Source organism: Antennarius striatus, chromosome 23 (assembly GCF_040054535.1).
Source record: "Antennarius striatus isolate MH-2024 chromosome 23, ASM4005453v1, whole genome shotgun sequence".
In the NCBI taxonomy this organism is placed as follows: Eukaryota; Metazoa; Chordata; class Actinopteri; order Lophiiformes; family Antennariidae; genus Antennarius; species Antennarius striatus.
This window is the reverse complement of record NC_090798.1, coordinates 6,646,559-6,659,734: the sequence shown is the minus strand read 5'-3', so window position 1 is coordinate 6,659,734 and position 13,176 is coordinate 6,646,559. Positions and strand designations below refer to the sequence as shown.

At 39.6% G+C, this 13,176-nt stretch overlaps 1 protein-coding gene across 3 annotated transcripts; it reads right to left on the bottom strand.

The window, feature by feature from the left end:
* Window positions 1–12,289, bottom strand: si:dkey-183c6.7 (urea transporter 1). Of its 3 annotated transcripts, XM_068308433.1 has the most exons (8): window positions 12,070–12,289; window positions 11,423–11,612; window positions 11,103–11,231; window positions 9,534–9,723; window positions 6,166–6,313; window positions 908–1,042; window positions 326–375; window positions 1–226 (listed from the first exon to the last, which is right to left on the bottom strand). In XM_068308433.1, exons 1-8 carry the CDS (start codon window positions 12,194–12,196, stop codon window positions 35–37), a joined length of 1,161 nt encoding a protein of 386 aa, XP_068164534.1. In that variant the 5' UTR covers window positions 12,197–12,289; the 3' UTR covers window positions 1–34. The 3 variants fall into 3 exon arrangements, with proteins under 3 accessions (XP_068164534.1, XP_068164533.1, XP_068164535.1); XM_068308432.1 differs by having other exon boundaries at window positions 1–375; XM_068308434.1 differs by lacking the exons at window positions 1–226; window positions 326–375; window positions 908–1,042 and adding an exon at window positions 4,231–4,453.
* Window positions 12,290–13,176: the final 887 nt, after the last annotated feature.

Sequence of the window (13,176 nt, the reverse complement as noted above, 5' to 3'; positions counted from 1 at the left end):
TTTGCTTAGAGATGCTGGTACAGTACTCTTGATATTATCCACATCCTACATCAGTACTCTCCACTTCTGTAACTTTCCCACTTTTCCAAGAGAGGCGGAAGGACCGGTTGTGTTCCGGAGCCATGACTTGATCACTTGGGATTCGGTATGTGGCTAAGCTGCCAGTCAGGAGTAGCATCAGTGTGATTATGATGGTGGATGCCCAACTGGATGCTGAGAGACCAACCTGGGGAAGGAGAGGGACAGAGTTCATAGCACTGAAGAATACAGCAAAAACGTGTGACACGTCCCCAAAAAAACCACGACTTGACCAACGTGTACTCACAGTTCCCAGCAGATTTCCCAGAGCAATGTCTACATATGAAGAGAAGAATGCTGCAGGCAGTAGAGAGGATGTAAATATATTCTCACTTTATTGAGTATGTTACTGTTTCCACAATGATTTAAGACAAGAGAAAAACTAAACCGACAGACGGAGACGAATTTACCTACTGGGAGTGAATTATCTCATTGCCAAACTGGTCAGCACTAGTATCTATGGACCTGCAGTTGCAAAGACAAATACAGTACTCTGTGTGTGGGATTGATCGTGTGCTTTACTTTGATTGAATTAAGGAAAGTAAACTTTCTAAATAGTTTATCTGAGATTTCAATCGACAGAATTGCAGGACTATTTAATTTTTCTTTGTTCATAGTCATTATTAATATTGCAAAAGGATAAAATAATGTAAAATAGAGACTTGCAAGGAAGGTTGTAGAGTAAAAGCAACGGTTTAAAAAAAATGGATGTGTGTGTGTGTGTGTGTGTGTGTGTGTGTGTGTGTGTGTGTGTGTGTGTGTGTGTGTGTGTGTGTGTGTGTGTGTGTGTGTGTGTGTGTGTGTGTGTGTGTGTTTGTGTGTGTTTTACCACAGGCGATAGCCAGGAGGTGAGTCCTCCAGTTGAAGATGAAGCAGAGTCCTCCTATTGACATGCAGCCCAGAGCTCCATTGAATCCCAGCAATCCTGAATACAAACATTCATGACGCACTGCCATGGATAAACCTGAACCACACACACACACACACACACACACACACACACACACACACACACACACACACACACACACACACACACGCACACACACACACTGTCAAACTTGTGGTACATCTTTTGACGTAAGGAAATCACACACTGATACACACAAACAAGTTAAATCCAATCTGCTGTACTGAGATCGTCCACGTGATGGCACTAAACATCAATGATTGTGCCTGCTTACTGCTCACATTTTAATTTGTTTAAGTTCCCCCATTTGCCATGTGATGACATTGAGCAGCGCTGGGGAGGGGAGGTGCTGACATTTTCATCCTTACACTAAAATAAATGGTGCTTTAAATCTACTAAGAAGAGATGGAGACATAGTGCTCCATATAGATCTATATCGATCCATATAGATCCGTTAAGTACTTCCAATGATTACTTTTTATATTTTTCTGAATCTTTTCTTCTTTTCATCATTGTTCCTTCTATTTATTTGAAGCATTGCTGCAGGGTGGTGATGTGATACGTGGGAAAACACCGGGTCTTGCCAGCGACTCACATCCATACTAACCTAATATACTCTGAAGATGAAGATGAGTCTATATGCAGACCTCGGGGGGTATTGTTGGCCCAGATAGATCTCAGTCAGGTTAGACGCATTGACCTTTTCTCTGCAGCCCTTCGGCAGTGACTGCTCTGTGTCGTTCATCCCACGTGAGAAGAAATAACAATAAGGTCACAACGACATCAGCAGGAGCAGCACGCTGAGTTCAGCTGCAAAGACCAAACCATTTACAGGAATCTCTTTGCTGACATGAATATTTGATGCATAGTAACATCATTCACGCTTGGTTTTTTTTATTGTATTTTGGAGGAAATTGTTTTGACATTTTTTGCTACATTTGGAAAATTTGATTCATGGGGAAAATGTGCTGCAATTAAGAAAATATGAAAACCAGACAAATACATTTTATTCTGTGTCAGTGGAACAGAAGTTCAGGCGTAAGCATCTTAAAAGATGTAGAGTGAAAACATTACAGTTTTTTGTTTGAACTTATTTATGTCGTTGTGTCAGCATCCGTGGAGGCCAGCGGTCGCGTTGCCCCACCCTTTTGCAGCAGAACAGCTTTAGTATGAAAGGAAATGAGCTAAATGTTGCTATACTTGGTTTGTACCAGCATGAACCATGAAATACACACGTCAGTAATATTTCATTGGACACTGTTTTTGCCGGCAGTTCTACATTATTTACACACTGAAATGTCAACATCAGTTTATTATAAATATGTTATTCGCCTTTTTTTTTGGTGTGGTTTTTTTTGTGTGGTTTTTTTTTTCAAATTTTTGCTAAGAATTTATTGGGAGTCCCCCCCGGGAGATTTAGAGGGTTGTCTCAAGAAAAATGACGATGGTAGTGTGCTGTTATTGATTTCCTCATTACCAGCCAGTGGGCTGCAGTTTAGGATGTCTGGTCCTGAGGTAGACTGACCACACCCCAGCACTGCCTCCACATCCTCTTTCTGCTGCCATCCACTCCCTCCCTTCACCATTTCCCCTCTTCATCGTTAAACGCTCCTGTTCTGCACTCATCTTGTATTTTTCTCCTCTCTCACTTTCTTTTCATTGCCATTTCCTCCTTTGTTTCCTGCTCTCTCGTTCCTCTCCTTACTTTCTTCATTACACCCTCTCACTCCTCCTGTTCATCCACACACAAGGGCATCATTTAAGACTAATGGCAATGTTGAAGGGATCCCCAGAGGATCCTAAATTTTTTACTGATATTCTACTTGGCGTGTGTGAGGGCGGGAGAGAATGCTAAGAGAATGAGTCATAGTGCTTTTATCATATCAAACTCACTATCTGCTTTCCTCCTTTGCAGTTACTGCCCCCACAAAACCAGTGTCTATTTGCATCGTAAATGGAGTGCAGCAGGTTGGAATAAACATCTGGAATGAGCTGAACCTAATGACATGTTTTCCGGTGTCACTGTGTTTCATTCGGCCAGTGAATCCATCATTCTGTCCTTTGAAACCTGTTTGTGGACGCCGCTAAGTGGTTCGCTCTGTGTGATGAATCACTCACTAACACAGTTCAAACATCAGCAGCCCGAGCAAACAGCTCGTCATGGTCTTCAGTTTGGTTTGTTATTTTTTGTTTTTTTTCCTTCACGTTTAGTTTACTTATCCCTAGCTTTTGTTTTCAGTGCAAATTGCCTGTAGGTGTGACTGTCTTTCATTTGGTTCTGCTAAGCACTGGCGTCACATGCCCACCTCCCAACCACAAGTCAGGTGGGTTACGCTCCAGCAAACCCCCTGAGCCACCATAAGCGGAATAAACAGTAGTTGATAAATGAATGAATGAATAGTTTTCTGTGTTCATGCGTTTTGTGCATGTCCTGCATTTCCATGCTTCTTTATTTGCTTTTGATGTTTCTGTCATGTGACTCCCAGTCCTAACTGTAAGTTTGCTTTGTTAGTCCAATTATTTTGTCTTTGTTTTCTCTTGATTACATCCAACTTTGAAGTGGTGATGTATTGTAATGGTCTGTGTTCGTGTGTTCGTCAGTGTGTCCACCAAATATCTTCACAACCGTTGCAGAAAGAAAGATGAAACAAAAAGCACATTACTCGGGTAGCAAAGGGGATGAAAATGAGATGATGACCTTGACCTTGAGAAAACTAGGTCAAAGTCAAATTTCAACTTTTGTACACTCAGGAACCGGATAAGATAGAAAGACGAGGGAGAAGGGCAGTGTGAGTAAGACCATCGATCAAAGCTAGTGCTTTGATCTACCAATGCACTAGCTTTGATTTATTGTCAAAGCTAGTGCATAGCTTTGACCTATCCTGAAAGGTCAAAGTTCAAAAAGGTCAAAGGTATTTTAAATAAGTCTCTACAGAGATGACAGTGACATAAAGACAACCAATGAATCCTTGGTGGTTTTCCAATCAACCTTTTTTTCTTTTCTGTCTTGAATTTCATAATAATTAACAAGAATTTCTACTAAAAAATTCTTCAAAAAAATGAATGCAGCAGAAGTAAGACTCTGATCTGCTCCATGGATACCCCTCATGGGAACATTTTATACCACAATAAGTTTGAGTGACAGTTCTGAATATGGCCTCGCACTGTGTTTCTCCCAGGCGTGCGTCCTTGCTGTCTGACCCATGATGCTATCCATCATTCTTACAGCAGACTGTATGAATGAGCAGACTGAGTAGATGCACTAGATTGCTACTATTCCAGTCACTGCGGGGTTTAAAGACTTAATATCTTGTTTGAAATGAATACTGGAATGCTATCCAAAGAAGGCTTGATATCAAAATTAAGTCTTTTATTCTCATCTTGAAGGAATTAAGTAGAAAAAAAAAACACTTCAAAATAAGCCTGCTTCATATTGAGATCTGGTGACTTCAACAGCAGTTGAACCTGTAACATGAAGGATCAACCATAAACTAGCATTAAATTAAAATTCAAAGATGGCAAGGCACTGAAGAAACTAGTGAAAGTGGAGCAGACAAATAATAAGCCTTAACAATAATAAGACTTAAAGGTGTGTGATGCAGAACTAATAAGATGCAACAGAAAGAGGGAAAGCATACAGTGAAAACACTGCACACTTGATAGGGAGGTGAAGTGTCAAAAGACATCCTGAATGGAGAAAAAAAAAATCAAAAAAAAAACCATCAAAAACTCTAAACCCAAACACAAGCTCTCATTACAGCAGTAAATTTTGTTAATTAGCCTTTGTTAGCACGCAACATTCAGTTTCTGCACGTGTATCGAAATACTTACACCCACGCTTCTTTTTTCCATTATGTTGTGACTCATTGACACACACATCCTCAGAAAAAAGTATTTGAAGGTTTTATATTGTGCTTACATTAGAAAGGAAGGGCTGAAGTCATGAATGAAGTACCATTCTCAATATCTCTCTTATCAATGCTGTGGTTGATTGCTCTGCATCTATTGGACCAGCTAAAAGTTTAATACTAATGACTGATGTACAGATGACATTCTGCTATACTGCCAAAGAAAAGCATAAAAGCTCTTCGCTTTAATCTTAAATTGGACAGTTCACAATTAGGAACCATGAGCAGTGACTAGGTTAAAAAAAAAAAAAAAGAAGAAGATTAAAACAAGGACCAGCATTTGCAGTGCCTCTGTTTCAATGATTAGAGTTAAGAAATCTGTTTCATAATTAGAGCTACAGAAAAAATTGGAGTAAGACCACACAGACCTTGCCTTAAAATGTGTTTACGTGGCAAAGACCTCACAGGAAGTAAGAAGGAAGACAAACAGTGATTCTGTTGTTTTGGGTTAGGGTTAGGGTTAGACACAGAGGTATAGCCACAACCTGGCATAGATTCAAAGGAACACATGGACTTAAATTAATTAGACAAAAGTGATGTCAGGCAAGGTGGGGAGAGCAAATAGGGTGACAAATTAAAACAGCACGGAAACTGACCACAGGACCTCAGGACCTAAGGTAGTATATCAGTCTCTGTTTCCTAGAGACAGTCTGGTTTATGCTCCAACGGCATCCAGACCCCGTTGATTTGTGTGGAGTTTGAATGGAGTCTGTGCTTTACTGCTACGACAGAATCCTGCACTGGCTCAGCCAGTTACCTTGTAGAGGCCCTGGCCTCCTGTGACCCTGGAGGAAGTAAGTGGCTTTGAATAATGGATGGATTTCAAAGATTGAGATCTCAGGTTTTAGAGGAGCACCATGGCTTAGCTTCATGGCTGAGATGCCAACTTGGTTCACGTCCAACTGGAGTGCCTTTTTGATTTAGCTTTTCTCTTTCTCCTGTTGCCACAGTCTGCATCGCAAGCTTCTTTCTCAGACTTAAAGTTCAGTACACAGTAAGCAAAAACAAAAAGATGAAGATTCTGGCCCTAAAAATGTGTAACCACATCTTAACAAAATTCCTTCTTAACACCTTTTTATCTTTCCCATTGATAAAGTTGACAAGGCATCTGATTTTATATACCCTTATGATGTTCCACAGGCATGGGAAGAGTGACATTTGACCCAGCAGGAACTAGTGATGTGTTCCATTGTCAACATGTAGAGTATGACCAAAATAAACAACACAAAAACATCCTCTACTGACACACACATGCAGATGGAGACTCACCAGCCAAAATTCCAATTGCAGATCCCAGTAAAGCATGGAGAAGAAGCAGTGGGGAGTAGAGCAGAACTGCCCCCAGGATGAGAAAGGAAGGGCCCAGCTCTTCACAAGCATAGATCTGACCAACACCAAGAACCACTCCACGCATTACCTGTACCAGAGGGACATGTTAGAGAAGTTTATACCATTTCTCACATTTCATACTGTGTGGAATCTTCAAACATTATTAACTACTCTTCCTACACACACACACGCTAGCACACACACACACACACACACACACACACACACACACACACACACACACACACACACACACACAGACACGAACATAATGCCTTCTCTACAGTCTGTCTGTAAGAAGTGAAGAGTTTCCATGGCGACATCATGAGTGTTCCTGGACCTTGATGATATTTATACTTATGATCTTAAAATGGCTATTATGCCACACAGCTCTTAGTGTGCTCGCTATTTTGAGTGCAGACACGTTTGAATGCATGTGTGTGCAAAAATGAAATACGGTGCAGCCAGAGCGCCATCCGCGGCAGAGTGAAGGCTGAAGACATGAAATATAAATAGGACCAACGTCATCGCCATCGCTGCTGAGAGCCGGGTTCACAAATGAGAGGAGGAGGGACTGAAAGGGGAAATGTGAACGAAAAAGAAAGGGAAGAGCATTACAGCATAGAAAAAGAATACTAAGAGATGTGGGAGAACAGCGAAGAAGTGCAGGAACGGCATTATATCATCAAAGAAAACGCAACCAGACAAAATCTGTGGCTTCATTTTGCTGTTCTTCAAAATGTGGTTATACACACAAACTACAGGGAGATCATAAAATTAACAAGTTGAAATACAGGATGTTAAATAAGGGGAAAGAGAGGAGTAATTTTATTGAACTACAGCTGGAAATCAGGAGACAAGCTGAAATAAACAGTGCAGTGGTGGAATCAGACTGATCCACAGGGGTGGAAACATAAATGTGGAGCATGAACAGATACAATAAAGACCAGAAAGATAAGATAAGACACCAACTTGGAGCTTCAGTGTCTAGGAATAAATAAAGAACCAGAACATGTTCCTGAACAGATATATGTTCTGACATAGAAAGCTCATGAAAAACAGCATTCTTAATCATTCACCTTGGTTTTTAGCAGGAAAAAAGGATAAGGGAATCAAAAGAATTGACCAATAATATGGTTTTAGCATGAGAGCATTGACTGAAAAATTCTATGAATTATTAGTGCAAAGATTCTTTGAGGGTCAAGAAACAAAAACAAATGGAATTGGAATGGGAATTCTGTCCAACTTCAAGTGCTCTTCCTTTTTGAGTTCAATATTGTGAGCAACTCTTGAGCAAACTTATTTCTGACACATTTGAAATGATTTCATTTTGTCATGTACACCATGCAATATAGTGTATTTATGTTGGGTGTAGCATTTGAAAACTTCCAATATATAAAATTTTAATATTGGACATTTGTTTTTACGAGTACAACTGTGTACATTTGTATTTTGTTTTATCTGCATGTAGGTTTTGCTGTGTACAAATACAACACATACTGTGAAACTGAGTCAATATATACCGTATCCATAAGCACTATCTAATCTTTATGTACATATGGAGGAAAACAGAGCGGATTCTGATCACATAATCTGTTCCAAATACAAGAATGGAGGCTAACAGTGAGCTGATCTTGAGCAGATGCCAGCTGGCGCAAGACTTTTCAAAACCAACTGCAGTAGCTGTGCTTCTGGACACTTTTGCCAAAGGTTGGTGTGGAGTGGCTCAAAGGAACTGCATTTCATTTGAATTCAGTGGCTGAAATAAACTCATTGTTGTATACAGCACAACACTTTGCATTGTAATCGAGTAGACTCTCAGTTGTTGCCTCAGTGTTTTATTGTTGTGTTTTTTTTTCCTTCCTGGCTATAGAACAGAAACAAAAGGTAAAATCAGCCTTACAGTGTTCTACCTGGAAAGTGTGTGTGTGGTCCTATACACACATATATACGCGTGTGATGATAACTAATAAAAACTAATGACTGGAATGTAATAAATAGTTTCCCCCACAGGGGATCAATAAAGTCAATTCTTCTTGTTCTTTTCTTGTTCTTCTTCTTCTGTTTGTTGGACAATCCCACATGCAGCAGCAAGTGATCAAAATAACATCAGCACTGAATCTTGACTGAATCATCTTAGGACATCCTACCATGAAGAATTGTTAATTAAAACTGTTTTGGCTGATTATAATATCCAAAAATGAGTTCCATCAGTGACTGTTGCTAGGTTACTGGTGAGTCATAGCTGGTTGATTTTGTACATATTGTATTCATATGCTTCAACAGTTGAGACTGTATTGTAATATAGCAGACAAACACAGAAAAACTCTGGTTTTTCATATGCATGAACTTCTTATATTCCGTGTCCTTTACTCATGACTAGCAGACATGTGTTCGATAATGTGGCTCAAGGGAGTTTTGCATTCAAATATCTCCTATTTACTGAGGGGGGAAAAAACAAAGTGTTTTCTTCTTCCCATTAAAGCAGGAAAAATATGTTGACTCTACTTGTTTGGGTTACTAATAAGAACTAAAAACCACTTGTTTAAGATATTGCTTCTTTAACCAGAGAGGTTTTCCACCACTTTCTGGAGCGATGAGTCAAGTGTCAGGCTAACACGATTAAATTTACTGTGGATCTGGAAAGATTTTTCTAGATGGAAAAGATCAATCATGTGTGATTATCTCTGACAAGACTGATGAAGAATGATTCGATATTAATAGTTATAATTTATAAGTCTTCTATTAGTATGAAAGAACAATCATTTTAAATGTAGAAATGTGACCAAGAGGTGTTCAAGGCAAACTGTGTAAAGTATGTACGCACCAGTAAAACCTTTTCATTATATTGGCAACAGTTTGTTTGGAAAGATTAACCTGAAACACAAAAGTTCTCAGCAGGCAAGTCAAACTCACTAACACCGCTCTAGTAAAATGTGGTTTACTCATATTGGCCTTGCTTGTAGAGATCCTTCCTTCTTTCCATGACCTTTCCCCACCCAAGCATAAAATAAATAAATAAGATACAATTGGCTTTTGATGATTCATACAATCATCCAAATGAGGAGTTGTCTGTATCCTTATGATAATTGTGATGTTAGTTACTGTAATTATTCTTATTATCTTTGTTAGCGTAATGACTGTTGCAAGTCCAGAGGATCAGGTTGCAGACATAGCGTAAATGTGAGGACATGCATTCATAATCCTACATTGAATCACAAATTGATTTAAAAGTCTGCTTTCGAGTAGCTGAATTCTACAGAATAAAACTCAAAACAAGCATCTTTAGCCAACTGGCGGCACCCTACCTCTGCAGGGACGAGATCGGTGTCGTTGGGGTCCAGTGTCCCGGGTGGAAGACTTGGGTAGTGTGGGAAGTAAGGGTTGTTAGGGCCGGTGCAAAGGAGGTAGAGGATGATAACAGTGTTGAAGGGAAACACACTGACAGGCAAGTCCCAGCGGTCCAACACGGAGGAGAGACTACTGTATAAAAACACACTGGAGACGGGAACGTTGTTGAGTTTGCTTTACCCACAACCATGCAGCGTTCACATTCTCACTAACTGCAGAGCATAGAAACATTCTCCATTTGTTCCTCAAATGGAGAATGTTGTTACTGAAGCTGCACTTTTAATTTATGCCGCTGTGTGTTATGTTGACAGGAGGGCTATTAATCAAACACTGTCAGCCTGGAGACGTACTGTATGAAATGTATATTATTTGTATATATGGTGGACCATAGCAGTAGAGTCTGTTGGTAGGTACCTTTATGTTAACTTCACCTGCTACGCTGACCTAAAATTCAACATAATCATCTCGCTTCATTCTTCAATGTGCTGTTTAGAAATTTATTCATGGGGAACATTTACACAGTTTGTACTAAAACAACTAATAATAAAACCCTTTTCTATCATTATTGATATGAATGTCAAACTCTGGTTTTGCAATCATATTCTAATGTATGCAAGGCTTGTGTTCAGCAAAATGTTTGAAGTTTTGGGATAGGAAATAAGACAAAGAAGTACTTCTTACATTTGGCTTCGTTGCTGTTAGTGCTTGTCACGGCTGAAGTCTCACCAAAGAGTCTTTTACGCTACAGCTAGCTGCTAATAGTGAAGTGACATCAGTGACAGACTTCAAAACAGAAGCCACATTATCTATCAAGTTCCTTCCTGACGCTCCCTTTTTTTTCCTCATTTATTGATTTTAATAACATGATAACCCAAACCTATGATGGATTTCTTTCTAATTGTTCTGAGAGATAGGTTAAGGATCATGGACCAGTTCATTGGATTTTGCTATTGAGCTGAATCACCATCTGGATTGTGAATTTGGTTCCAATATTGTTCCATTCAATTACATGAAAATTTACATCAAAATTTGATTGTGGATTTTATGGTTCAGAACATTTTAGCTCATCAGGCTCATGGGTAACCTCTAACAAGTAATAATGAACCAATTGATTGTAGCTGAGCTTTGTTGACTCATTTTGGTCATTAGTATTTATCTATTTCAATGAGGATTAATTTTTCAGACTCTTTTCACCTAAATGTTTCATACACATTTGAGCTGCAGCTACATGTTAACCAAATGCCTCAGATTGTAATCAAATATTCTCAGTAATCCAGCTAAATTGCATTGATAGGTCAAATAACTGAAGCAGGAGCTTAATAACACTTCCAAGGAGATGACCATATGCATTACAAAATGAGGCTTCTCATATGTACAGCAATTCTGATGCCATTTGGTACATTTCACAAATAGCGCTGATTATCTGCAGCGGCAGTAGCCAACAGTAATATTTAGGCAAATAGTAAATAGTGTCACCGCGTTTGTTGAACTTCAGAGCAAATTCTGTGTGTCTGCACACATCTCACCATGTAGCTGACCCCAAACATGCAGGAACTAGCAGCCACCAGTACCAGTCTCCAGCTGAGCTCAACGCTCCCATCAGCAGGGCCACCAACATGCCGTTGTAACCATGGACTCCAGCGGTCACCTCAGCACTTAAAACACACACACACACACACACACACACACACACACACACACACACACACACACACACACACACACACACACACACACACACACACACACACACGCACACACTTTTAGCTGTTTTGACCATGAATGACATTGACCTAATATAAATGTGAAATTAAATTAAAAGTTTATTTGTTTGTTGTAACACTACCTGTCCTGGCCTATGATAAGCGCTGTTAGCATGGAGGCCAGCACGCCCAGAGCTCCCAGCAGGCTCATCCATGGGGAGGTCCAGTATAATGCAATCAGGATGAGAGCACCACTCAGTGGGTTGTTGGCTAGAATCACCATGGTCACCCCTCTGAGGGCCCCCACCGCCAGCTGCAGCACAAACAGCTTGTCTGAAGACAGACAAAAACTTGTTGACACATTTTCCTTTGTGGCTTATCTCCTCAAAAACCTTTAGGGGAAACTAAATTCTGAGGTCTTTTCTCTCAAATGTGGTAAAAAAAAATTCTTCCTCAGATTTTTTGATGTAAATATAAAAGAAACACACTATGAGTTAGTATATGCTGCTTTCTGTATGAGGAATGATGCAGCAGGAGTCATTTGGACCTGTGTGATAATTACATCAGCATATTATAATAATTAGTTTCAGATGTCAATTTTTCGAAAAGAAAATGCGTAAAACCACTATTCGAATTTTTCCCCCATTTAATTCATATAGAAATCCTAGTCTTTTTGAATGTTGGATTTTTGAGGCATGCTTAAAAAAAAAAAACATGACATTTTTTACTGTGACAGTTGAACATTTTACAGATTTTGAGCGGAGTCAGTGTATCTTTAGCCTTTGCTTACCCTGCATGTATTTATCCAAATGCCTCATATCTCCAGTAAACAAAAGCAGCCCATTCAACACATGCTGAATGGTGTTGGTTTGCCTCCTGTTGGCCCCCTTCACTTCTGGTTTGGTATCCATCCACATCAAATCATCAGCTGGACCACAGTTCTGTAAACATAATGAACATGTGTAGCAATGGTGGAGAGTTCCACAGTACTTGGATGTGTTTGTGCTTTTCTATCCTCTGTTCATCTGTTGGTCCTCTCTCTCTCTTTTCAGTAATCATTTACTCCTCTTCTTTCTTTCTTTCTTTCTTTCTTTCTTTTTTTTAATCCTGTTAAGGGCTATGTGATGTCAAAAAACTGGTAGAACTGGTAACATATTTGCAAAGCTTTTAACCACAAAAAGTCAGTTTGGGGAAGGTGAAGAAGTGGTGCTTGTAATTCACCTCTTTTATCTCCCCCGCTCCTCCTCCACTGCCTTCCAGCATCACTGTGACAACTCTTGAACATTTGCCAAGTTGGAGGCACCACTCTGCAGAACTTTAAACATACAGTCTTTCATCTGTAAATGAAATGTTAACATGTCAAAAAGCACTGACAGTAGAACTCACCTATATCTGTTGTTTAACAGTATGTGAGAAAAGATACAAAGTTCTCACGCATAACATTGGTTATGATGGGTGTATCAGGGTAAGACTAATGGGTAAGGCTAATGAAGGGTAAGGGTAATGAAGGGTAAGGCTAATGAAGGGTAAGGCTAATGAAGGGTAAGGGTAAGGCTAATTGTTGTCCTCTTGTTGAACAACAAATAAAAGCAAACACAGTGAGTGACGCTTGTCACACACATGAGTGCCAGGCAGTTTCTCTCGACAGATGAACCACCTCATATTATGGTGAAACTTGAGCTGTGTTTCAAATCATAAGCTTTTACTCATATTTCTATGTCAAAACACAATAAAACAGGAGATCATATGCAAACCAACTGAAATGCAGACACATCAATTGGTGAGAGTTATACTTTGAAATACCTATGAAATACCACTTTGCTTGAAATGTTGAAGTGCATTAAAACGATTGCTCACAGTCATTATTTCCCATTAGTCAACCATAGAAGTATGTGAT